Source organism: Calypte anna, chromosome 3 (assembly GCF_003957555.1).
Source record: "Calypte anna isolate BGI_N300 chromosome 3, bCalAnn1_v1.p, whole genome shotgun sequence".
Lineage (NCBI taxonomy): Eukaryota > Metazoa > Chordata > Aves > Apodiformes > Trochilidae > Calypte > Calypte anna.
The window spans coordinates 14,510,257-14,538,193 of record NC_044246.1 but is presented as its reverse complement, the minus strand read 5'-3'; the positions used below and the strand labels follow the sequence as shown (position 1 = coordinate 14,538,193).

General features: G+C 37.3%; 1 protein-coding gene across 6 annotated transcripts in view; it reads right to left on the bottom strand.

Moving 5' to 3' along the window:
• ZFAND3 (zinc finger AN1-type containing 3) overlaps positions 1-27,937 on the bottom strand; it is a 139,673-nt gene that overhangs the window by 104,212 nt on the left and 7,524 nt on the right. For 5 of the 6 annotated variants that reach the window (XM_030447241.1, XM_030447240.1, XM_030447238.1 and 2 more), the window contains exon 2: positions 1,623-1,663. In XM_030447241.1, the coding sequence (XP_030303101.1) occupies positions 1,623-1,663 (41 nt within the window). Of the gene's footprint in view, positions 1-1,622; positions 1,664-3,541; positions 3,595-27,937 lie in introns of all 6 variants that reach the window. The other variant, XM_030447242.1, reaches the window with a different exon arrangement.

Here is a 27,937-nt window from a genome sequence, read left to right as displayed (position 1 = left end):
TAAACAGAACTGCTTATTTCAGTAATACTTGCTGAAGGAATAGAAGCTAAAATCTAGAAAGATATGAATAAATGTCTTTTTCCACAATACTTGGTTCTGTTCCAACTTGTGATAGCTTTAAGTTACTCAAACTCTTCAAGTCTTATTTCATTAAAATAAACAGGCTGTAAAGAAAGTCTTGAAAATTTTCAAAGGTAACCTTCCCTGTACACACCTCATCTAAAATGTTTCAACCTCATCCTGTATTTTCACAACAGAAAAATTAACTTGATCAGAGGCAGTAGTGGCTTTTCAGGACATTTAGAAAGCAGAAGCCAACAATTTTCAAAACAAACAGCAAGGAAAAAAAAACCCAAACAAAAAACCAAAACCCAAAAACAGTAAATCCAAAATAAAAGATGCTTAGCTTAATGCTTGACCTGCTGGCCTTTTGGGTTCTTTGTTAAGACCACTATGGGAATATTTTGTTATCTCAGAATCAGAAAATTCACATTTCTAGGTACCCAAACAGAAGTTGTTTACAGTGCAAGCATGAACATGACATTTCTACCAAAAAGACCTCCTAGCATGTTTCTGACAGTGGTCAGTAGGGAAAGAGTACAAGAAAGGACTTGAACTATCCTCAGCCTTTCCAGTGACCCATGGCTTTGCAAAACAGACAAAGAAATTTATGCCATTTTGGTGAAGTCTTTGATAATCTTTATTTCCCATGTGTTTTTTTAATGAAGTGATGCTGAATCCAAGATCTGAAATCTACATGTCAAAATTTATTTTTTGTAAAAGACAAAACAAAACACAGAAAAAAAGTTTTCATTTTTTTTTCTTTATTTTGCCTTAATTTTCAAAGATTCTGTCTTGGAAGCCAGTGGTCATAATTATTTTTTCTGCAAGCTCAATATTAAAGTAATATTTCATAGAGAAGCCAATGACTGAGAGTTAAAATAAATATTCTGATCTTTTTAATAGTGCATCTGTTCCCCCAAAGAAATGAAAAATCATTAACTACGACAATACTTTCATTACAATTAAAAGTTTACAATACTAAATCCAACCTAAAATATATTCAGAAAGGCAAAGATAGAAAATGCTAACCAGAAAAGGTCACTAGCAATTCCTAAGATTTTACACAGTAGAAATGACCTTGCAATAAGAAAATATGTAGCAATTAGAATTAGCTTACTTATGGAGCTACGGATGACAATGTTCAAAGGACTGCACGATAAAAAGAAATGGAGCAAGTGGTTTTCTACATCAATTTTTTTCTTTTCATTTTTCATTATCCCATATATTTCAGAGGTTATTACAAAATAAATCCTACAAAGTTCCAAATTGCAATTCAGACATGCATTTTGAAAGCCACGTAATCCATGTAGGAGCTGTGATGACAGCAGAGCTCTGTAGTTCAAGGGTATTCCAGAATTCCATGAACTTCAAGAACAAGATTTGACTGGTACATTGACACAAAGGTTCTTCATTAGTAAGTAAATGAAGCACCAAGGTGAGGAAAATATGACTGCACCTATGCACTGAAGGAAGAAAAACCATGCACAAATCCTGAAGGAGATACCAACAATGTGGTTTTGATACTCTAAGAAAAACACAAAACCTTTTACTGCACTTACCAGCAAAGCATTTGGAACAGAGATTCATAGTCTTGCTGGACCTGGGGCAAAAATAAAAAAAAAATAGAGCTAAAAAATTTATTATCATTCTAATCAACATGGGAAAGTTTTTTGGGGAAATGAAGCAAGGGCAGAGAGAGGGTATAAACTTAAATGGCTAAGAATCAAAGATAAATAGCTAGAAGTGGCTGAACTAAGAACAGACAGGATGAGGGGAGAGAATCTCATCTGGCAATCTCATTCCAACTTAAAGAGCTTCAAATACATGACTTCCACACATTTACCACATATTTGAAAATAAGCTTACTTTCCCATTCGATGTATATGTTATACATTTGTCATTCTGATCTTTCTCTTGCTACGTGATAGTATGATAGACAGGAAGAGTCAGGACATTCCACTTGAATATTAGAATCCCCTTGGCAACAGCTTTAAAGTACTGACAAAATCCTGAACAGGACAGCAATAGAGAGATTTCAGTATTGCACTTGTATGGACAGACAGATGTGCTCTTGGAAGTCTAATGGGAATGGCTTAAGAAGTTATTACCTCAAGCTGCTCATTACTATCCTCAGCCACATCCAGCAGCAATTTAAAATAACCTGGCTGACTTTGCACTGACATGGACTGGGATAGTTCACATGATCCATTTCTGTGGCTCAACTTTGAGGGCAGTAACCTTCAGCTGAGAAAAAACAGCTGCAGAATGACAGCAATTTCTTAAGCCTCCCAGATGTCTGTGAAGTGTTTGTGCAATTATCCCAACAAGCGTTCACCCTCATAAAGGAAGTCAGTAGGCCCACAAAAAAAAAAATTAAAAAAAAAGGAAAAAGGAAAAGAAAAAAAAATAAGGCTGTAGACATCTATAGGTCTACCAAGAAACTACCAAAGTAACGTACTATGGAAGAAGTTTCTCTCACTTTATCGGAAGTTCTCTTCTCATATCACAAAGTCTCTTTTAGAAAATGAGCTGGACAATATTCTTGAAAACTCCCCACACATCAAAATATTGCTAGGTAAGAGCAACCCAGCATGTATGCACTCTGTCCAATATTTAATTTGTTCAGTGTTCCTGATCAGCTTCATCATTACATGTGAGTCTTAACACCAACCTGGCTAGGTCTTAAAGTATTTGACAGGCAAGGACCAAAACTGTCCATACCCATAAGACTTTTTTGCTTCTCTAGGTCAGCCTCTAGCTGGAACACATAATTGAGCTAAATTGATTGCACCTTTGCCTTTAGAAATATGTGTACACAATAACAATTGAGATTACCAAAACAGTTTTAGTCTACTTCCATCCAAACATGGAAGGAATTTTGAGATGAGATCTGCATTTTACAAAATAAAAATCGAAACTATTTTATTACCTCAGGACAAAAATTGACTCTTTTTTTCAAAGTAATTATCTCACAAATGAATGCATCTATCAGAACTAGAGAACTCCTACCCCATCCCCAAGTTTGCAAATAGATATTTTCTATGATTTTCCAGTAACAAAGTAAATCAGAGTTGGTCAATCATATCTTAGTATTAGTCACATCAAAACATTACAGATACTTTTCAGTTCATGCATGGTTGAAAGCTGGTTTACATCAGGCTCAAGAATTCTAGAAGGACACAGTTCACTGCATATATAAGACATAAGCATTTGCCAGCTATAGCAAGAGCCACAGACACATGAAAGCTGGTTTTAAATACAAACAGTATGTAGACAGCAGAAAAGTTAATTCCCAGGAAAAGAAAAGCAGAACAGCATTTTTAGCCATACAAATACATCATCAAAAGGGTATGTACCCAAAGATTCAACATCTATGTTGACAGTCTGCACAGATTATCTACCTTGAAAAGAACTGCAATTAAAAACAGCATGGTGAGTCAACACCTACAGCATTAGTGTGCTGCAGTTCAGTACTCACTGCTTATGGGTTAGACCTTCTGGAGCAGCTCAATATGCCAGGCAGCCGCTTCTCTGTAAAGCCATTAAACCCCAGGGGCAGCAAAGAAAAAGAAAGGCAGAGTTCAGATGGTTCATATCGATGACATTGGAATGGGCAATGACAAATGTTTTCAGTGGTATAATCAACCATCTCAGCTGTTAAATAGCAACTGGCAGCCTCACATAATATTTACTTATCAGCATACCAACAATGAAAAACACACATACACAACATACAGCTATGTGAAAAAAGAAAAAAGGCTGCCTATTAATCATTACACAAAAAAGCAGGTTTTCTGAAGGACAGTGCAACTGGACAAGTGACCCTGTGAGCCAAATAACATCAGAACACTGTTACATTTTCAAGGATCACTTTCTCTCTGACCCTTTTACATGTTTTTTTAAGATGTAAAAGTCAGCTTGAGGCAGTAACATAAGACAAGAATCTAAAATTTGAGGGTGTTTTTTTTGTATTTCAGTTTTTTTAACACAGTCAATTCATGTCACTGCAGATCCATCAACATTATAAAAAAACATTTTTTTAGTTCTACTTTATTAGAAACATAGAAACAGCATTGATCAATCAGCCCCTTTTTGAAAATGCAATATTTAATTAGAGCAAAAGCTTTATAAAGAAAACACATTAAGCAGTTCACATATGTCAGACTTACTAAGTATTATCTGAGTCATGTCAATGCTTTTCAAGTAAAATACATGTTTGACAGCTCTTTGTTACACTGCAAATCCCTTCTCTCATTACAAGGATTTTTTCTTTACAGCAGGGCTCTCTCACCAGGCTCATGAAATTAAGCAAAACTACATATTACTATTTTCTCTCTGAAGAAGATCTTTTTAACAGTATCACTCTTTTACATTAAACACTTCCCAGTGATGCCATCATTCACAAGAACCTCATGCTGCCAGCCAGGAACACTAAAATATAAAATATCTTTGCTCTCAATTGCCTTTTAAAATCTATCATTCACCTATAATATTTGCTATTTCTTGAGCTAATTTTATTTGAAGCATTCAAAGGTCAAAAGCATCAGAGAGTCCTGGGGATGACACAGACTCCTTTCCCTCCACTGCATAGGAAAACAATGGTCACAGTGGCCAATGCTACTTAGATCAGGTAACTTCCAGAGAAAACAATACATTTCAGATTTCTAGGAATATGCAATGAAATCATGACTGTAAAGGTGAATAAGGCACAGTGAAGCTAAAATTCCAAGTCAGCCCTGGCAAAAAGAAATTCTTGTTTCAGACTGCAAGTTTGAACCTTTCTGTAGCCTTCTGTTGCATTTAGGTCAGTGATATGTGAAATAGTTACCAAACTACCAGTTTTTAACTGGGCATATTAAGGTAATTTCCAGATTTCCCTCATAATAGTTAACTTCATGCTTAAAAGCTTCTAATCCAGAATTACTACAGTAGACACTTCATATGTACAATATCCATAGAAAGCCAGTTTTATAGGGGCAATTTTGAATCTCCATTTGTACATAATTTAAGCTGGTATTCAGAAAGACATTCATATTTATGGATAAATCAAGTCAAATAGAATGTTATTATCTCTGAGGCAGAATATAAAGTTAAACCCTACTTGAAGTTACTTCCATCTGCCAGAAAGAAACCATTTAGTTAAAAGGCGACACAAAATTATTATGTAGATTGGAAACCACAAGGTGAAGCAAGCTCAGAAGGTCAAGTGGCAGAGGAAATTAAAGGCAGAAGATGCTTCAAGCCAGCTGGAAAACCCCAGAGGCTACAGAATGATTGCATGCAACAGCTCCCCAGGATTTGATCTTAAAAAAGTGTAGGTATTACATGAGCTTCCACTGCCAGAAGAAAAAACACTCCCTTAACAACACAGGCATAAAAGTAGTAACAAAGACAGGGACTCTGAAAGAAGGGAGAAATCTGCAAAAATGGGAAATCCTGCAAATGGTAACCTTTCTACTTAAGCAATGAGTAATTCATGAGATAAAAATATTGAAAAAATAGAATAACAAAAGAACAAACAAAAAACCTCCAAAAAACAAAAGAACAACTAAACAAAAAAACCATGAGGCTGTTCAAACCATTGTGCTTTCACAGGGTTGCATCTACAGATCTCCATAGCAAAATAAACTATTTGAGCCTTCAGAGATATGCTTACTCAGACCACTCCCAACTTCAGCAAGGTAATATCTGCATCCCCAGTTAAAGATCTGAAAAGTGATCTTTCAAAGAGAGCACCTATGAGAGGCACCAAGTAACAAAAATACCATGTCAAATCCTGTGTATTGATACATAATAAATTAATAAAACTAAATAACTAAGACTCATACTCAGCCCCTCTGCTTGCTTCCTTGATTGAATTTTCATGTTACTTTCAGTACAGTCTGCTGAAGGTGTGGCCACATCTACTCCACTAAAAGCACTGAAAATTACTTATGCAAATTTATGCCCTATTCTGCTAATTATTCCTTTTCTTTCTTGCCATTTGGCAGTATATCACAAGGAACCATTAAAATCAACATGCATTCTACTCTGTCTTTACTGGAAGTTTGTTTTCCCTTCCCCCTTCTCCCAAATTTTATCAGTACAAAACCACATCTAGAGAATGAAGTTGATACTCTAGCCATAAATCTCAAAGACAAGACTGTTAGATAGATATACAAGAGCTGATCAGAACAGCCAGAAGCTAAAAAAACAAAGCTCCATCTGAAGGTCTGATAATAAATTACACATGGAAATTCTGTGCACTTGAAGAGTTAAGAAGTATACAGAAATTTGTCTGAACTGAACCTCTGCAATGCAAACAATTTTTTTGCCAAGAAATTTATGCCTAAAAAATACTGTAAAGATTTTGTAGTAAAAGCCTCTATTTTCAAGTAGATTGTCAGGTACTTAAAGCTCTTTAAGTGGGGGAAAAAATAAGCAAATCATAGTAAAACAAAAAACCCACCACATAAGAGGATATGCTAAAAAAATAACACTAGCTTCAATTCACACAAGTGCAAAAGGGCAACACAAAATACTCAGCTCTCCTACACTTTTTAAGATAATAGTGAATCAGCATTATTAACGTAAATGTCCACCAACAGGAAGAATCACGCAGCTGCACCAAAATAAGTAAGGATTCTCCTATGGGGGTATACTCTCATAATTTGAAGTAAAAGTCATTAGAGTAAAAGTCATTCTTGAAAATAATTTTTGTTCAGTTGTCTTTTGAATATGAAAGAATAAGGTATTTAGAGGAAAAAAGACTTGAATAAAGCAAATGTGCACTGGATACTTAACTTTAAAGATATTTAAACCACAGATTAAAATTAAGTATGACTGTAGAATCCTAGAATCTTCATTTTTATACGAAACATAGTTTTTCAGCAAATCTAGTCATGATCCTTTACAAGTCAAATTCCTCTGACTTGATAGTAGGAAAACATATCTGCTTCAGTAGCACTGTAATTGCACTGGTGATTAAGCGCATCATGTTAAATGCTTCTTGGTCCTATTCCAGTACAGTAATTAGACTGGGATCATTGTCTCACCACAGGAAAAAATGTACCTTAGCCCCTAAATGATACCTGCCCAAAACTGTCAGGGGCCATATGTTTGAAAAACACTAACAGAACATGAATCATGTCATTAATTAGTTAAAACTACAAAGGGAACTCCTCCCTATACATTCAGCACATACTGTTTCATGTATTTGGCAACCCAGGACGACCATACATATGTTAAATCAATGCATTTATACCACTGTAGTTAATGGTCTGTCACCATTTCCATTATAAAGCAATTTTCAAAGGCTTATAACTCTGCTGAAGAATTCACTTTGAGCTGAATCCTGGCACACAGCAAAAGTAAAATCATAGCCCACATATGTTTACTTTCATCCAACCAGCCTAGAAGGATTATTTATCATTAAAGGAAAATTGATCCAGTTCTGTATTTCCCTTACACTTCTCATCATTCACTTAGAGCGTATAAAACTTCACCTTGTCCAGGAAGGAGGTTAATTAGATTGCATTAATAAGACCCTCAATCGTCCTTTGAAAGTTCTGTATATCCTGTGCACTACCTTCGGAAGAAAGCCATCTTAACTTTTCTAAATCAGAAGTCACCTCATTGATTTCACATATGCCGCATATTTGATATTTATAGTTCCTCCTCAATTTATGACCTTGCTAATGGGATATGGGCAAAGTTTTTTTTTTTACATTTTAAATAATTATTCATATTCTGAGACAGAAGCAGCTCAATTATTCTTCAGGAATTATATATGCCAAATTCTTTTCAAATAAAAGAGCAGAAATGGAGCATGTCAAATGCAGGTAGATCTATGGAGAACTTGGCAAATAGAAACACATAACCTCAAAACCAGGTTTTTAAGAGGAATAAAATCTGAAATTAAACACTTCACAAATGAAAACAATGTCCTCTACTTCATCAACTGTTCTATACCCATATACTCAGCGATAAGAACTCCAGTTCGATTAGAGAAGTATTATCAGTAAGATTTTATTATCCTCATTGCTTGGAGAATATACAAGTGTTCTGGGTTTGGAGTCCTCATTTTCACCACAGATAATTTAAGTTTTTCTTACAATTCCAAGAATTTCAGTAAGCTGCTGAAAATGATGTTTCAGTTAGTGAGTCACACATTTGTAAGGACCTCAACATTCTGACCTCAATTTGAAACGAAATGGAGGGTAAATTTTATGCACAGCACAGTGTGCTAGTGCAATGCCCCTCTGGCAGCTTTCCACACTCAAAGGATGTGTTGATGCATCTCAATGAAGTTGCTGTATCCTGATTTTTATTTTTCTCCAATAGCTACACTGAAGCCTTATTTTAAAACTGTGGCTGAAGCACCTTTTATGTTTTGGATATACAAAGACACCAAAGCACTTTGTTGACAATAAAACCAGAGGAGAGCACAAATATACAAGAGTAAGAAAGGAAAACCGGGAAAGGCACACAGGAACAAACTCCTTACTCTTACAAAAGATATCATGGACTCTGGCACAAAAACACTGATAGAGTTTCAATTTAAAGCCTTCTCCAACAATTCATACAATAAACTGCAAAGAATCCGATGCATCTAAACTAGGTAAGACAGGCTGTAGGAACTCAGATCAGATTCAACTGGGTTTCTGATTTTACAAAGCTGTTGCCCACAACCTAAAGCTAAATGCTTCATATTCCCATAAATACAGGTCTCTACACTTTTTTAAGAAAAATATCTGAGCAGGAAAATCCTATAGCAGACAGTCCTCTGCAAATCTTCACAATCTTTTTCATAAAGACGTGTAGCCCACCATTTAAAGGACAGTAAAAATGTTGGAATACTAAAGTATTAAGAGTCCAAGAGCCTTTAGTAGAAAAGGAGGAATAAAATTTGAAATTTCTGATCTCCCCACCTTCCACCAACCTCTCAAGCACATTATTATTTAAGTGCATTGAAGGTAATAACTAACATTGCTCTATGACAACACAATCATCTTCTTCAGATTTACACTAGGAAATCATATCAACTTTATCTTCTTCTTCAGATCAGGCACTCCAGTGCTTCACATACAAACAGCATTTGAAACCCTATTCTATTTGTGTTATTCCTTTTACAACAGGGTCGGTAAAGGTAAAAGGTAAAACATTCTCAGAAAAAAAGAAGCTGGAAGAAGCCTCAAGAAAGTATCCTTTTTGTCCCAGTGACTTAAAGGCATGGCTAATTATATAACAAGCCACTCCAGGAAAACTATTCCAATAATTCCTGACCTGAACAACTGTTACACTCAGCTTATAAAACAGGAAAACTTTTCATTCCTGCTCAATTGAAGCCCCATTTGCGTCTTCTCTACAGAAAAGCACAGAGCAGCATTTTCCCTTTTTTTAATCATGGTTAATTTTCTCTGGAAAAAAAAATACTTCAAAATGTTAAAAGGCCTGGCATTATTATGGTCAGAACTTTTGAATAACACAAACACACAAAAAAACCCCAAAAAACAAAACCCAAACCAGGAGACACCTTACGAAATATTTCAAAGACCTCGTGTGTTAAATAACATTTACAAAGACAACTTATGTAAATCAGTTAAAAAATGCTGTTGCACAGTATTACCAAAGCACACCAACAAAGTCTGGTTTAATTACTGTGCCCTAAGTGTTCTCTCCAAAGTTAGCACTGTATCAAAATTTTAAGAACAACTCCTGTGTTGCAGAGAGCTACTTTTAATGTCTAACAAGTTAAAGTTAAATACTGCAAAAGCAAAAAGGAGTTTAAAAAGTTGACTAGCCCAAATACATGGAAGGAAAGCACCTGAAGGTGCATTATATTCACAAGATGTGACAGTAAGAACCCCAAGAATTATTTTGGCTATTCCTACTATTCAAGGCACAGGAAGGTAGGTTCACCAGTAACACAGCCAGAAGGAAGAGGAAAGTGTCCCTTGCACAGAGCAAGAAAGCATTGCTGTTCCAACAGCAGTAAGCAGCTGTGGCCCCTTCTGTAGTGAGCAGATTGTCCAGCAATTGCCTCAACTTGCTTAGATCTCCCTCTAAGTCACCCTAAAAAGTAGCAATAGAACACTATTTTCATGAATAAGTGACCATTTCACTCTTAAAATACTCTGCACTTCTTGCTTATGGAACCCTTCTGGAAAGGCAGGCAGGCTACAGCAGATTTCTAGCACTGCCTGGAAAGCAGCTGAAGAGTTTTGACTGAGTGCCTGCAACCCTATCTTATTACACTACACATGAACACCTATGTCTAAGAGAAGCTACCAGTTTGTGCATCAGCATGGATTTTTCCTCATCATCATTTCAACTAGGTTTTGGCAAAGTCTTTAAAAGTTTACCTGGAGGTTCTCTGCAGGAAATTCACTTTATTCCATCCCAGCTAGCCTTGAACCCAATTGTATAGCCAGGAAGCAACCCAGCTCTTACTTTGGTCTGTGCTGCCCCTGCACCTGACTAGGCACAGGCATTTTTGGTGGGAGATTGTAGCCACAAAATCAATCTTATTAAGGGTGTGTCCACACAAGAAGCAATCTGCCAGTTAACTACTTAAACACAACACCCCTAAAAGCAGATCTTCCTATACTGGCAGAAAGCATTTCAGCCCTGCTGGCACAATGAAAAAAAAAAAATCAGAGAGAAAAATAGGAGAAAAAACCCAAAATAAACAACCAAACAAAAATACCCAAAAACCCCACAAAAATCAACAACCAAAAATGAACACCAAAGAAGCCTCAAGAAATACATAAGAGTAAAGAAAGAAAGAGCCACTCCCTTCCTATACTGCAGCGATACTACAACAATATTTGTATTAGCACCTAACACAAAGTTTTTACCCAGAAGAGCACTCTGGATATTAAAACTTGAGATGTCTCAGATGTAACTGCTGTTTTTTCCACCATGAAGTTAGAATTCAACATAATTCCAGGGAATTTAACCAGCATAAAACCACTTACAAACAACTCCCAAGATGTTTTGTGGTAAATACTCAACTTCTAAATTGTCTGAAAATATATAATTCTGGTAAAAATCACAACAGAGTTCAAGGAGCAAACCAATAAAAACATAAATGTCTATGTTTATTAATTTCTTCTAAAGAGTAAATTGAAACTCCTGAAAATAAAAGCCTGATAAAAGAGTAACTTTGTGTAATAGGAAAGCTGTCTATATGTATAACTGCATATTTAACTTTGCATGTAAACAATGAAACAAAAGTATACAACAAAAGTAATTTGAGAAATATGTAAATTATTTTCATTATTATACAAGTGCTTTTCCTTTTTCTTCTCAATAGGCAAATAAAATCCTTCCCTTCTCTTTCTTGACTGTATGATCACTTGTTCCAAGTCACTGCCTTGAACAAGAATGAGGAATCTTCCATAGGCACTCAAATAGCATGTAGAAGATAGAGACCAACAGCATCAGTGCAAATTGGCTCTAAGAGACAAAGATCTGTTCCTTATGAAGCTGCACTGGCATTTTTACACCAGATCATTCTGAGTCTACCTACCTATTTTTTTCCATCTTTCATCTCTCTGTATCTCTTAAAAATAAATATTAAAACCTGTATTTCTCAAAATTCTAAAAGTAAACACTAGCAATTCATTCACAAACATTCAAGACTGGGTAGTCATATACCTAGCTATCCCACTAAAAAATTCCTACTTAAAATATTCAAAGTGATGGAGAGCTCATCAGAGGCCTCGATTGTGACCAAGACTGTTCCCTCTTCTTCATGTTTAACTGCAGAATGCTTGAACATAAATCCCTTACATTCCAGTATGAGCATCTTTTCCCAAGAGTGAAGCATAAGGGAGAAAGTACAGATACCTTTCCAATATCTTTTTCCATACAGGCTGTCTTTTGCATAGTAATACTCAGTTTGCTACCATGTTGTATTGCACAGCTCTGAAGCTATTTACTGACAGGAGATCATCCATGACTAACACCAGGATATGCACTTTCACATTCAAGTTTTAGTTGTTATCTTCCAAACAGAGCATAGGAATCAAAGCTCTGTGGTATGGACAAAAACTGCCACACCAAAGCTCTGACATTTTAGCATGCATTTATCTGACAGGCAGGCTTCAAGGCCTCCCTGGTCAAACATTTTTTTACCTCACACTCATCACTCCAAAGGTTTCTATGGTGCTATTACCCCTGATAAGGAACAAAACCCACTGCTGTGCTGTCAGTCAGTACTGCTTCCAATCTCCTAAAAACATACATCACTTACCTACAGGTGTACTTCCAGCTATCAACCACCAAACCTGGAGACCACTACATTTTTTAAAATTAGAATCAGAGACACGAACATCAAATTCCACTCCTCATTTACTTGATTATCAACTGAAAAATTTACAACAACAATATTCTCTAATCAGAACTCAAATCTTTATTTACGGAGAGGTAAAAGTGTGACTTAGAGCAGAGAAATAACACAGGTGCTGCAATATGTATGCCACTATAGTCAACTCTACAAATAAGTTTTAAAAATAATTCTTAAGCATTCTTCAATTTGCCTACATTCCTGAGATAAGTTTCTGGAATTAATTAGGTACAGGCTAAACTCAAAGAGCTTCTAAAAGTCCAGTTGTGTTCATAGTGATGCTCAGTAACACAGCAAGTTATTTAATAGTAAATATTCCACCTGTCTTCTCTTGAGCACATCCTATAAAAAACCTGACAAATTGTTCTGGTGTCTAATTCATCTTCTCAGGCAAAATCATACGTACTCCAAATCTCAGATAACCCTTTGTCTTTAAAAGGTCTGCAGACCCCTTAAAAAACAAATAAAACAAAACCAAAACAAAACCAAAACAACTAAAAAAATCAGACATGGCAATACAAAAATGGCAAAGGAAGGCAGGGAAAGACTGTCTTACATTAGGTGGTGCTCACTTCCCCTTGGCCTTCATTCATAACCAAAGTTAGAAAATTAAATTGACTGCTTATTGAGTAACTGATGACCCTATATACTTGGAAATCTAACACAGGTATAACCACCTAAGGGGTTGTAGCCATGACTCCCAAGATGACAATGCACCGCAGAAATGCACCCACACAGAACAGTATTTACAAAACTGCCTTTCTGCTGTGTTACAAACCCTGCACTCCGTGGGTCTCTGCCAGTCTGTGCTGAACATCCATAATTCTCTAGGAACACTAGTATCTGTGAAACATTTTATAACTCACACTATCAGCACACAAGGCCTCCTGCTGTTGTAACCACTGAATCAGCTGAACTACCAGCACCACTAATGAGAATTTACTGCAGAAAGGAAATGTCTTCGAGAACCAGGTTACCACACTTCAGTAAGTACACAGCAGGACTTGAACCAAGTTCACATCACCCCTCAGCTCTACAACAACCAAACTAAATCACTATCTGCTTGTACTGCCAGGCTGCAGTGAATGCCATCCACTACTATAGATGTAGTAGATGTATATAGGCACTACTACATCATAACCCGGGTTGCAAAGGCTGTAAATAAATTTATAGGGAACTACTACCAATCACAGAAATTGGACTGTACTGTTAAGAGGTTATCAGTCGTACATAGCAACCAAATGCATTTATTGATGTGGTGTTTTGTATGCTATTGAAAGAAGGAGAAATGTTGGCTTCTCTATTAAGAGCAACATGATAAATTTTACAGATTATCTTATTACAAGATTCTGTATCATGTATGCAAAATAATCCAGAACATTTCTCTACAAAATAAAAGCATGAGCAATCTACACAAAAATGTATTCCCTTGCCTCTTTTTTACACTACATTACAAGAGTTCTGGGCCATTCTTTCGTTTCTCAACATAAGAACTAGCAGTTCAGAAGATGGGAGAATAAATACATTCGGAGGTACAATCATCAAAAAAATAGGAAACCAAGAATCCAGGAAAGAAAACATAAGTATCTATTTAATCTATTTAAATATAATACAAGGATCACTCACAAAATGCTTGAGCAATGCAAAAGTGAACAATACAGTGTATTTCAGCTCACTTCTTGCTCCCTCAATAAAGGTTTGTGAGAGCTCCCACTTCTGTTCCGGAGACTTTAGTAAATTCAATGGAAAGAAAGAAGCATCTTGAGGATTCCCATAGCTTTATTGATAAAACACACCATAAATCATTTCAGTGTCTCTGTAAAGGTTAAAATAACAACAGAAAAGAATGCAAGACGGACACTTTCTTTTAGCAATCCCTTTTTAAAATCCTAAGTGAAGACCTCAGGCTTTTCAACTGGCTGCAACTTCAGAATTAAGTTTGATTCAAAATTTAAACTGTGGGTCACTCGACAGCTAGAATTATCCATATTTCTAAAAGTGGATAAAATATTTCATTTTCTTTGCATCACGCAAGAAATGACCACATTCTGTTTCTCTAGATCCTCAAGTTTAAAAAAAAAAAAGAGAATGTGTTTTTTTTTGCTAAAGTAAACTGCTCAAATTTAACATCGGCTTCAACAAAAGTGAGATACGTAATACTTATTAGTATTTCTACATATGAGGGCACTGTTACCATAATCTTATGGCTTCTGAAACATGCCATCTAAAAACCTTAAACTGAATTGAAATGGTATAAAATGCATCACACACTGCAACTGTCAAACTCATGCACTCACCTCTTGGTTTTGGTAACATAAGAGCATGAATTCATATATTCTGCTTGACAGTAATTTTTTTCTGGACAACTGTCTAAGCAAACATAAGAACACATGATTCTTTAAGACTCACATTTGACACTAAAGCCCTTAACATCCTGAAACAGACTCTTCCATGTTACAATACCTACTCTGGGGGAGGAAAAAAAATATACGAAAAAATCCCAGAAATCCTCCCATCTTCCCAAATGTTTCCGATTATTTTTCTGTTTGAAATAAATTTTCTTAGTAGCTGCAGATCAGTAACCAACACTTTCCTAAAGCTTCAAAACACAGACAATTCTAGCTTGCTTTTAATTAATTAAAATGTCATTAGTTTACCCATAAGCATGACTAAAACCAGTCACACAATGCAGGCACGAACTTCATCCAGAGCAGTCAATAAGGTCCAGAAGCCGCCTCAATAACAGTGACAGAGCAGTCCAAATGAAAAAGTAAGAGTTTTTGAACAAAATGCCTCTTTTGTTTCAGCTGCCATTGGGACAAGTCATCATATCAGAATGACAGAATTATCAGAGTTGGAACCTCTAGAGATCATTTAGTTCAACTTTCACTAAAGCAGGATCACCTAGAGCACATTCATTACACAGGACTGCAACCAAGTGGATTTTGAGTATCTCCACAGAAGGGGACTCCACAACCTCCCTGGGCAGCCTGTTCCAGTGCCTTGACACCCTCATAGTAAGGAAGTTTTTCCCTGTGTTTAAATGGAACTTCCTATGTTCCAGTTTGTGCCCACTGCCTCTCATCCTGTCACTGGGGACTACTGAGAAGAGTCTGGCTCCATCTTCTTTGCACCTACCTTTTAGATACTTTAGGTACATTAACAAGGTCTCCCCTCAGCATTCTCTGCTCCAGGCTAAGGAGTCACAGCTCTGTCAGAAGTCCCATGCTCCAATCCCCCAATCATCTATGTTGCCTCCCTCTGGACTCTCTCCAGTAGTTCTCTCTCTCTCTTGAAGTTGGGAGCCCAGAACTGGATGTAGGATTCCAGCTGTGGCCTCACCAGGGCAGAACAGAGGGGGACAATGACCGCCCTTGACCTACTGGTCACACTCTTCTTTATGCAACCCAGATTCCATTGGCCTTCCTGGCAGCAAGGGCATACTGCTGGCACATGGACAATTTACTGTCTATCAGGACCTTTCTCCTCTGAACTGCTTTCCAGGAGGTTCACCCATAACCAATATTGGTGCTTGGGGTTATTCCTCTCCAGGTGTAGGACCCTACACTTGCTCTTGTTGAACCTCATCAGATTCTCCTCTGACCAGTTCTTCAGCCTGTCCAGGTCATGCGGCATGGCAGCATAGCCCCTTGGAGTGTCAGCCCTCTCCCCCACCACCACCTTTGTATCACCAGCAAACTTGCTGAGCAAACTCTGTCCCCTCATTCAGGTCATGGATGAACATGCTGAACAAGACCAGACCGAATATTGACCCCTGGCGACACTGCTGCTTACAGGCCTCCAACTCAACCCTGCTCCATTGATCACCACCCTCTCAGTTCTGACACCCGGCCAGCTCTCAATCCATCTCACTGTCCACTTATCTAGCCCACATTTTTGGAGTTTCCCAATGACAATGTTATGGCAGACAGTATCAAAAGCCTTGCTGAAGTCAAGGTAGATAACATCCACTGCTCTCCCCTCATCTAGCCTGCCAGTAAAGACACCACAAAAGGCACCTGGGCTGGTCAAACTTGGTCTCCCTTGGGTGAATACACGCTGTCTTCTCCTAATAGCATTCTTTGCTTTCACATGTTTTGTGATGACATCTAGGATGATTTTTTTCCAACACCTTACCAGGAACAAAGGTGAGATTAACCAGCCCATAGGTCCTTCTTCTTCCTCTTTTTGAAGACTGGGGTGACATTAGCCCTCCTCCAGTCCTCAGTTACCTCTCCTGTTCTCCATGACCTCTCAAAGATAATGGAGAGTGGCCGAGCAATAATATCTGCCAGCTCTCTTAGAACTCATGGATGCAACCCATCAGGGTCCATGGTTTTACTAATATCCAGTTTGACTAAGTGGCCTCTAACCTGGTCTTCCTCTGCCAAAATAAAATCTTCCTCTCTGTAAGCCTTATCTCTTATCTCCAGGATCCAGGATGCAAGAGGGTTGGCTTTTGCAGTGAAGAATGAAGAAAAGAAGGCATTCAGTAAGTCCCTGTGGCTCACTAGGGCACTCACCTCATTCATCAGCAGGCCTACATTTCCCTTATTCTTCCTTTTATTATTGATGTACTCGAAGAAACCTTTTTTGCTGTCCCTGATATTCTTCACCAGCTTTAGTTCCAGGAGGTCCTTAGCTTTCCACATTGCATTCCTGCATTCTCTATGTTCCTATATTCCTCCCAAGTGGACCGTCCTGTTTCCCACTTTCTGTAGATCTCTTTCTTCCCTGTAATTTTTCCCAGAAGACCCTTACTCATCCATGCAGGTCTTTTACCTCCTCTGCTTCATTTTTTCCTCCTAGGGATGCACCAGTCTTGAGCTTGAAGCAAGCAGTATTTGAAAGTTGCCCAGTTCTCATGGGTATCCATACCTCTCAGAGCCCTGCCCCCATGGCATTCCAAGAAGTAGATCTTTGAAGAGGCTGAACTCCACATTCCTGAAGTCCTGGGTTGTAGTCTTGCTTATTTCTCTACTTCTACATAAAATAGTAAACTCCACCATTTCATGGTCACTACAGCCAAGGTCACCCCCAACTTTCACATCCCCAACAAGACCCTCTTTGTTAACAACAGATCCAGCAGCACAACTCTCCTTGTAGGGGAGAAAAATCAGAAAGTTGTCATCAACACTCTGCAGAAACTTCCTGGACCATGCATGTCTGGCTGTGTTGCCTTTCCAGCAAATATCTGGGTGACTGAAATCCCCCATGAGAACCAGGGCCAGTGATTGTGAGGATATTTTCAGCTGCCTGTAAAAGGCCTGTGACTGCACTGAGATCTTTGGCTCATCACATCTGTTCCCCATACTGCACACACTGGTACAAATGCACTTCAGCTGGGTTAATGGTCCTGCCACCTTTTTGAATGGAGAAGCCGTAACTCCCACCAGACAGCTCTTGGATGCTTCTACTGCTGCCAGCCTATTATCCTCCATCTCCACTGAGAGGGCAGGCTGCAGAACCTTACTACTACCCTGTCCCTCTGGTCCTGACAAGCCACTCCCAGGCTCCTCTCTAGTAAGCCCAGTTTTACCCCCACTCCCCTTCAAGTCTAGTTTAAAGACTTTACTATGAGTGCTCCTAGCTCCTGACTCAGGATTCTTTTCCCATTTTGAGATAGGTGTACCCCATCTCTTCCCTGCAGCCCCACTACCTTGTAAAGCAGCCCATGGTCACAGAACCCTAAGTTGTGCCGATGACACCAGTCACATAGCCATGCATTAATCTGCAGGCTGCTCCTCTTTATCCCCTCATCAATTCTTGCAACAGAGATAGAGGCAAACACTACTTATGCTCCAGACCACCTAACCAACTTCATTTCCCTTGGACTTCTTGTAAAAATCTCAACACTGCCTACCTAAAAAACCACTAATGGATTGTAATCCAAGGGCTTAACTGACCAGGGTAGGAAGTTTTTTCTGTACGTCCTTGACCCTGGCACCAGGGAGGCAGCAAACCTCCCTATGCAGGGGTCTGGTCTACATATCAGGACTTCTGCTCCCTGCAGAATCAAATCCCCTAGGACAAGGACCAGGTTTGCTTTCTTTACTGCAGCTGTTTTGATCAGAGGGGTGGTCCAGCTAGACCTCAATGACACCTCAAAGCTACAGGCATTTTTGTTCTCACCTTTATCCTGCTCCACTTGCAAAGTACTGTACACCTGTGGCACCTGGAAGGTGGTGTAGTTGTTGGACAGACACATTTGCATTGCCTCCTGCAGGCAGGAACAACTTGCCATTGCTCCCTCTCTTCCAAGGCATCACATCAACCATATACACATACACACGTGTGTCTTTCCTTGTATTGCTTGCTTTTTTTTTTCCTTAAAGGTGAGCATTTTATGTCATTGCTTTTAGTTGGAACATTAATAATACACAGGTTTGGTTTTAATTTGTTTTTAATTCAACTAACCAGACAAATATTCTGGCCTTCACTCTTGAGTGAAGTCTCCCTAGCTTACAAAGCAGTTCCCTTTATGTATCAGGCCAAGTATTTTATAAATTTTTTTCATTATACAGCTGAAGGCCAAAGATTATAATGGTATTTCTGGCATTTATATTATGTAATACAAAAACTAGCTGTGTAATGTTACAGAATTATCTCAAATAATTCAAGGGTTGATTAGGAGAAAGCAGAGCAGTTCTAAAAACCTTAGCCTTTTCTCTAAAAGCTATGTTGAATGAAAGCTTCAATTGGCATTGCATCTAATTCCAAAAACAGTATTTGTGTGGATGGAATAATGCATTTTCTTCATTATTGTCTCTTCTAAGTGACTGAGGCTTTTGAACCTGTACCGTATCAAACACTACATCCTGGAATGCTATTAAGTTACAGGTAGTCTGGACTTGGAGACAATTTCCTACACAGTGTAAGCATTCACACCTCGGTGAAACTAATGGGGCTTTTTGGGGTGCAGGTAAAGATTCCAAACTACTTTTAGGTTCATAGCACTGAACGTTAAACAACCATACTGATGACAGCTACTGCTCTGTACCCTTTGTCCTTCCCCTTTCCTCCAAATTTAGCAGCAAAGTATGTGAACTGAGAACCTGCTGATTCAGGATACCAGAACGTAAGTTGTATTCCCAATACCATATTTAAATTGTTACTCCTACACAATTCAATGTGTTCCTGCCCTGTTTCCTGCTTCAAGCAATTTACTTGATTGTCCTATTCAGGAAAAATCCTACTGCTCCCAGAGCTCCTCACACTACTGAATCCATCCTAAGGCACAAGCAAAGGGGTTAAAGATGTGAGTTTACTTAGTTTTATAGAAGTTAACATGCAACATGAGAACAGATCTAGAAATTAAGGATTTCCAATTTTTTCCTTCAGACTTGTAGACCATTTTGTGCAACAAATCTGCATCTTTTACAGAGAAAATTTACCAAACTTTTTTTTGAGCATAGCAGATATCTGAAGTAATTTCCAAACCAAAATGGTGAGAAAATAGGTCAAACAGAACAAAAATTAGGTGTACTGCTACAGAGTCTGTCAAAGGAATAGCTCTAAGCAGAATGTGAATATAATGCTGAGAACATATTTCTCTCAAAATAGTTTGTGAGTAGAAACAATAATAAATTGTAATAAGTGATAATTTTTAATAAATAATATACTAATGTGGAACACATACATATTTTTCAAACACATAAGATCATTTGTGCCAGTAATTAATTACACAAAAGAGTAACCAGTAAGAAGTAAAAAAAAAAAAAAAAGTCATCTACTAAGTCACTGTGTATTTCTGACTCATTTTCCTATGTGCAAACTACGGACAGAGCTATGGTTATTTATGCTGTTTGGTGGCATTTCTTTATTTGAATGTTCTGAAATTTTACTACAAGACTGAATGTAAACCACAGATATACAACAGTTCTTAATCTGATATCTCGCCAGTTGGGGAAAATATTAGAATGTAAAATTATGATTTACTCCAACATGTAAATCATTTCATAGTTGTAAAAAACTGGTGTAATATTTAAAGTATATATGCTTTATAAAAGAAAACGCTGACACAACTACATTTTAAATGCACCTAAATGAAGTAATACACAAGCCTATTAAATCCTGACTCTGCTACTGAACAAAATCACCCCACTAAGATATTCACCTCATTTTTGGCTTTGGATTCAGTCCTACAAGCCTACAATCAAGGTTTGATCCCCTTTCAGAAGTATGGATGGCAACGTACCATTATCAAAGTCTCCCAAGTGTCATTGGGATTTGACACACAAGCATTTAAATGCTTTGAAATAATTTATTGCGTTTGGACTTTCAGTGAAGGACACTCAGTTACAAGAACTATGTTTGCCTTGAACCCACAAAAGACAGAGTTCTTTTTATTTTTAACCTAATCATGTTACTCTCAGGGCTTCTCTAACCAGGCCCTCCCAGTAAAAAGTCAAAACTCAACTTCAACAAATAAAAAAATACATGAAACTCTGTTACATCATCAAAATTCAGGTGGGCTTAACTCAGTTTTTAACTTTTCAGTATTTGAAAGTGTACAGAAAGGCTAAACAACCTCAGCAAGAGAAACCCAAGAAGATGGACTGTAATACTGCCTAGGCTAAAAATCTCCATTCATTCATGATCTCTACCAGTTTTTTCATTTTCATGCTCCAAGTTTTAAAAACAAGTTTTTGCTATTTTTCTGGCAAATCTCTTTCATCCTTATGCATTCCAGTACCATCCTCACTCCTCTTAATGAAATACGAAAAGTAAAATAAAGTTGGAGTCCTTTCTTACCATCTGTCTCTCAAACCTGGAGTTTGCCAGTGCCCACCCAGCACACCAAGCTGCTGTTCTGCCCTTCCTCTGGAATTTCATTCAAACGACAACCCAGGGGTTGTACAGTGTTTGAGCAACCTTGTCCTCTGCTCTCACCTTGTCACCATGCAAATCTGGTTCCTTTAAGTAGCAAGTGGCATACCCAGTGGAGTGCATTCAGCACTCCCCAAACACATCCTCCATGCATACATTTCCCTATATATTTCCAGTAAGATACCAAATAACTCTGTTTACAATCTCCTATGCATTTCCCCCTACTTCATAACTACACTTGGGTAGCTGTACTCATTTGTACTACTACTACCCAGGTCTATGTTGCATCACACTTCTCTACTTTTACCCAAACACTTTGGGAAGCAATTCCATTTTAGGATTTTGAACTGTTCTAGTGCAGAACATTCTGATTTATTAACAGTTGCAATTTCACATTATGTCAGTTTGATAAATTATTTTTCCAGTTTTGAGGGATCTTTGTGTCTCTATAGTACATATAAATATTTTCATATGAGTGCTGTTCCAAATTTAGGTTCAGCAAAATTAATGTTTTCATGAAAAAAAAATATCAATTTCTCTTATATTTCAGTCTATGTGGCAGCTCTGCAAAGCAGGGTGTACATAGCTATCATTTATAAATAATAACTATTCATGCAAAGCTCAGAGAAACTTTACTTTTTTAAAAAAGAAGCATTTTTATGAATTTTATAATATGAGCAGTCCAGCAATACAAGAAAGTGTTATAAAATAATTTGCCAAAACATAAATAAAACCTGCTCATCTCATTTCCTCCCAGAGAAACTAATGAGAAATGCAACTACGTAAACACCACGCATGCTGAATCGCAGGGGGGTTAGTTAAGTGTTTAGCTTAATAATCAAACGTGCTATCAACAGCAATAAATCTTGTTTGGAAACAACTTTAACATAACAAATATGTTGAGTTAATCAGTGACCCACAAATCTAAGCTCCCAAATGTAACTTGCTTGATCTACATCAGTCCACTTTTGCAATTTAAATGTGCAAATTCTGTTAATTCATACAATTAATTCAAGACAAGCACTAACTTTCTCTTCTGAACTACATAAAATCCATTGCCAGCCTGTTTTAAGTAAATAAATTATAAGGATCTCTCAAGCATCTTAAACATTACCCTCCAACATACTATCTACTGCCTCAGTATCTGAAGTAAAATTGTAGAAAGTACTGGTATTTACCATTCTATAGTGTGAACATTACTCTATCATAATTCAATTACAGATCAGCAATGAGTGCTTTTTTCCAAAGAGTTTTAAGCAGTATGCGGAAAAGTTTGCAGTGTCTACTAATTAACAAGATAGAACAAATTTTGTGCTTAGCCACTTGACATTTTCCTTGTAAATTTATCACTAAATCCTTTTTGCAGGTACAGCAGATCTAAAATTCAATGGCTGGAGGACAGAGAGAACAAGGTCACCCCAAACTGTAAAGTTTTATTCTCTGTTAAAAATAAAATTAACTAGTTTTTCTTTTCTACTTGTGAGGACCCAAAAGAAAAGGTAGCAAGGACACTAAAGAATGGATCATAATGTCAATGTGCTTAAACTCCCCCCTCCTTCAAAGTTTTGCCACGGTCCAAATCAATTCCTGAGTGCAGGCATTTGTGATAGCCTTCCTCAGGCTCCAAGGCTTGATGACAGCAGCTCTTATGCCACCCCTGGTCAGGTGAAAGACCCTGAACTAAGACAGCAACCACTGCAGAAGGCAGTCTGGACCAGCTGTACAGGTAGCTCACTTTTCTCCACCAAGTTTGTCTTGGTATTCTAGCAATGAGGAATGAGCTCTGTGGGTTCCCTTCAGCGGATCAGAGGGCAGAGAACAGCACTTAAAGGGTGCCAGATATAGAGCTGGCATAAGACTCCCTTTACTTAATGCCTTGTGCCTTTTTCCTGTTTCACACAGCCTGCTTCCCAGGTCTCAGGCAATTGTGTTTCAATTCCTAGATTAGAATGAATTCAGTATACCCATTTTGCTTTAAAGTTCATGGGTTTTAAATATTTAGTGAAAAAACTACCCTTCATCCCATGCCAGGAGAAGGAAACCTTCACACAGGATGGTATTTTGGCTTTTCCATCTTCCACGGTCCAGACTAAAGTAAATGCAAACTGTAGTGTAATGTAATTTTCACAGCTGTCATTTTCACAAGGTAGCTTTTATTAACTTTTAAGTGTTTAAAAGAGGCATCCGAGATTTCTTTACATGAACAAAAACAAGGGTAGCGCAGCACTCACAGAAAGCATTGAGTTTCTCATAATTTTAAAATTTTGAAACAACACAGAGAAAGTGTGAGAACAAGCCTCTACTTTTGATTTTTCTCTACTAATCAAGACTGAAGAGATAAATGGCATTCAGTACACTTATTTCAACTAATTCAGACAGTGGGAACTCACGGCCAAGTTAAATATTTCATTTACATGCATGCAGAGCAAACAGCAAAGGCCCTTTCCTACAATCAGCTTTTTATGCATTTCTAAAGGTAATCTTAGGCAAAGGCACAGTAACCAAACACAGAGTGATCATTAACACTAGGGTAATAAAAACGAGCCCCGTAACATTACCTCATCCTGAACTCTCATCCAGACTATGTGTAAACTCTGTATACAAGGAGAACACAAGCAAGTTTTAACTATCTAACCACAGTGACATGTTACAGCTGTAAACTGTAAAATTAACATGGAGTCCTAAATGTAAGAAGGAGTTAAAAGGTGTTTTAAAAATTAAGTAAACAGCAGTGTCAGCTAGTAACTCTCCAGTCATCTCTAGTCTCCAGGAAACAGACAATGAAAGAAAGAAAAATTAACGTTTTCATGGTCTGCATGACATTTAAGTTTATCATTCATCTATGCATCTTTTTCAGTTATATGCTACCCATGCAAGGCTTCTGAAAGGAAACCACACCATCTTCCCTCACCCTCCATTTTCACCAAAGCACCACAGCAGTTTGGGAAATTAGGTGGCAGGTACAAGTGAAGAAGGTATGTCCAACTATGGCACTAATAAATAGCAGATATGTCAACTATGAACTCCACATGCAGTTTTCTTGCTGTCTTACTACCCAGTACTTAACACCCTTGAGCAATAGATTAGTAGCCTTAACACCAGGTGAACAGTAGATGGGCAGATGGAATTGTTGGGTCTTAGGAGCATCATTTTTCTCAACTCAGTTTATGAACAGGTCTTCACAGTACCTTTTTGCAACCCTGATGACCCAAGGATACAGGCAAAACTGATTTTAGAGACAAAGGTAATATCTAGGTAAATACTTAGAAAAAGCCAGTCAGCTTCCCAATATACTGAAGAAAAACTTGTGTCTCCAATAAATATTCAGTCATGCTACTAAAAATATAACATCTACCTTCAGAATTTGTCCTCCATGGATGATGAGAGACAAGAAAGCAAACCAGAAGAAAAGAAAGTACTGTTCTTTAACAGCTAATAATAACTATCAAGGTGAGGATCATTTACACCCTTTCCCTTAGTCCCTTTCTCTTATTGCCTTTACAGACACCAAAAGAACACAAGTCATCACACCTCCCATTTGTGATCTTACTACATAACCTTAAAAAAAAAAAATTTTTTTCTTTTATAGCTGTTTTCATCTTGAAAACTGATAAATGCAAACATTCTTCTATGCTACAGTAAGTCCATACAATTGATCTATATGAGTGCTTCAGAAGAAGCCATTTCAATATTTATAATTCTCTATCAAAAGCTGCAAAGAAATCAAAGTTCTGTGTCTGTGTGCGTGTATATATATATATATATATATATACATAAAATAAAACCACCACACGCTTTGTCAACGTTTCCATCACAACATAAAGACTACTTAAAAGCACTTTTGTATTTAAGTCCTTGATAATGCACGTCAGAAACCCACTGCTAAATCAGTAAACTGAAATAAAAAGGACAGAAAACATGTTAATAAGAAAGAAGCTAAATCACTTCCCATCTCAATGGCACCTAGCAGTGTGCTGGGAACCTGATCTGAAGACACACATGCAAATAGAAATTGAAATTAAAGCAGTATCTGAAAGCTGTAGGTTTAAGTTTCTCTAAGCCCTGGTTCTAGTTCTATTTAGTTTGGGTTTTCAGTTAAAACAATTTCAAAAACAACCAGTAATTTCAGTTATCTGAATTTCAGACACACTTGAGCAGACATGTCAGCTAAGGCAAACGAATTCTGACCTATAATGCCCAAGTTCTCATTATGCCACTACGTGATGGAATTTCCATTTTATTTTGAAATAATGGTGTAACACATCAGTTTTGTTTACTACGACAATATCCATGACTGCATGTTTCTTTTGCCTTTTAAATCTGTCCTTACAAGCCACTTCAGCAGGACAGGAAGTGTTAATTATTCACCAGAAAGATTTCTGGTCTTTCCTGAATTAGTCACATGAGAACATTAATCGTCAAAGGAGAGACTGCATCAGAGAATAATGGATAATAATGGGGTCCTATCTTCATCAAGAGACTGCTGCTAAACCACCTGAGACTTGCAGATGTGTAATGCAGGCGGTTCTTGCTCTTCTGATTGCACAGGAACTCTTCTGATTGAAAGAAACTTCACCCACCTACCACAAACACTTCCTTCTATGCCAACATCCTTGGGAACAACACGTTAATGGGTCAATATTGTCCTAGAGCAAGTTCTGATTTAAAACAAACACCTCTCTCTAAAGGACAGAGGTGGAGAAGCTGTTAAGTACTCCTTGCTACCAGGTCTTTCATTCAAGGCTCCTAAAGCATTGCCAAATTTAATGAAGAGTGATATATAATTCACTAATGAAGGAAAACATGCAAAGGGAAAAGCATGAACCACACCACACACTGCAGCAGCAGAAGTAATAATAAACCCTTTCCAAACTTAAATGCTACAAAGGGGACTTTTATTTAAAAAAACACAACATTTTACTATCTTTATGGGTTTGCAGTCTCTAGACTCTTAATAAATGTAAGATGCATTTTAAAAAAAAATCAACATCTGAGGTGTAATGTCTATATACTTGGAATTATGCTACCCAAGCAGAAAAGATCACACCCAGTGTCCAAAAATAAATAAATTGCTAAGTACAGACAAAAGATGAAACACACATAAGGTAAAATTCAAAACTTTCATTTCTAACAACTAAATAATTCTGGAAAAGAAATGCACTTCTCACATGCTTATTTTAGAGTATCACAAGCACTCCGTGTATTTAGCAACACCAGGAGCTACAAGCAACAGACTTAGTCCACTTCCTCAAATCAAATGAGGGGTCAACTTGTACCATCTTAATTATTATGTCAAAAGCAAGTTGAATTTCAGTTACTTTGCAATGAAGTATTAATGACAAAGGCCTAATGCCAAAAAAGGTATTTGAAATCTTCAAATACTGTTGTTAATTGCTTTTCTTTTAAAAACTCAGAACCTAGAGAAATTACTGAGTATACAGGGATTAATCCTAGAAGCTCTTTAATCAGCTATGGCACAGCTGACTGTTCATCCACACATTTTTGTAAAAAGAAAATAAAACCCCAATATTTCAGCTGCCTCAAAGGACTACTATATTTTAAATCTTCTAAAATTGAGCATTTTAAAAATCAGATGCTTTCCAAATAATTTTTTCTATTAAAAACTGAATAATTACAATAATATGCTTGCAAAATAAAGCCGTAGACAACCCTTATTATGAAAGCATACAATGTTAAAGATGTTTTCACCCATCCTGTACTTCACTGTACTGAAATACAATCAAAAGTTGATTTTAAAAATGGAAATTATAAGCTTTTAATTTGATTAACATGATTCAGAGCAAACACTGGAAACCTACCTGAGTGAACAAGCAAACATTTGCTAAAACACAGATAATTTTAGAAACCATTATTGTCCATTAGTTCACTGGCAGAGATTACTAAAAAAAAGGTAACAGTAGGACATTCAGACAATGAGGAAGCATTACTGCATCTGACACTAATACTTCTTGAAAACTGGTGTCAGCAATACCTGACCTAAGACTCGCCTTCCTCCAGCTAAAAGTACATTTCATTGAAACTTTTCTTTAACAAATATCCAGTACTGCTCAAAGGCAAATAATTGATTTATCAAAAAGATGAACTCCTTAATAGGTACAGTACCTTGGATCAAATACATCATCAGCAATTAGAATAACAACACAATTTCCAGTACTGAAGGACTCTTGCTAAATGACAGCATTTTGCCTACTTTGTATATGCAACTTCCTCTGAGACACCTCTAACAACACATAATTACAGATTGAAATGCTGCTGTTATGGCGACAGGGCTGATCTCAGTAGCAGTCATATTGTGAAAGAAGGTTGTGCTTTAGCAATTAAGCCAATGCGGACATGACTCTGGATTTGGATTCTGCTTTTTTAAAATGCACAATTAGGAGGTTATCATGGAACCAGCCTACTTTTTGTTTTCCCCCTTCCTTCTAAACACTGCTTCCAATCTAGCACTGCATTCCTTTCTTCCTCTTCCCTACACACTTAGCAACTAAATAGGACGTCAACATTAAAACAAGCAGGAGTTAGCAGACCTCAAATTAAACAGCTCATCCAGCAATAGATGCTACATAGACTAAAGAGCTAGAAAAGAAAGGAGTAATAATCAAATCATCTTGTTTTTCTCAGTTTGACCGTTCACTGAAATTATTTTAGGAAAACCAGTTTTTATCTCCATTCAAAATTTTTTACTACTTCCAT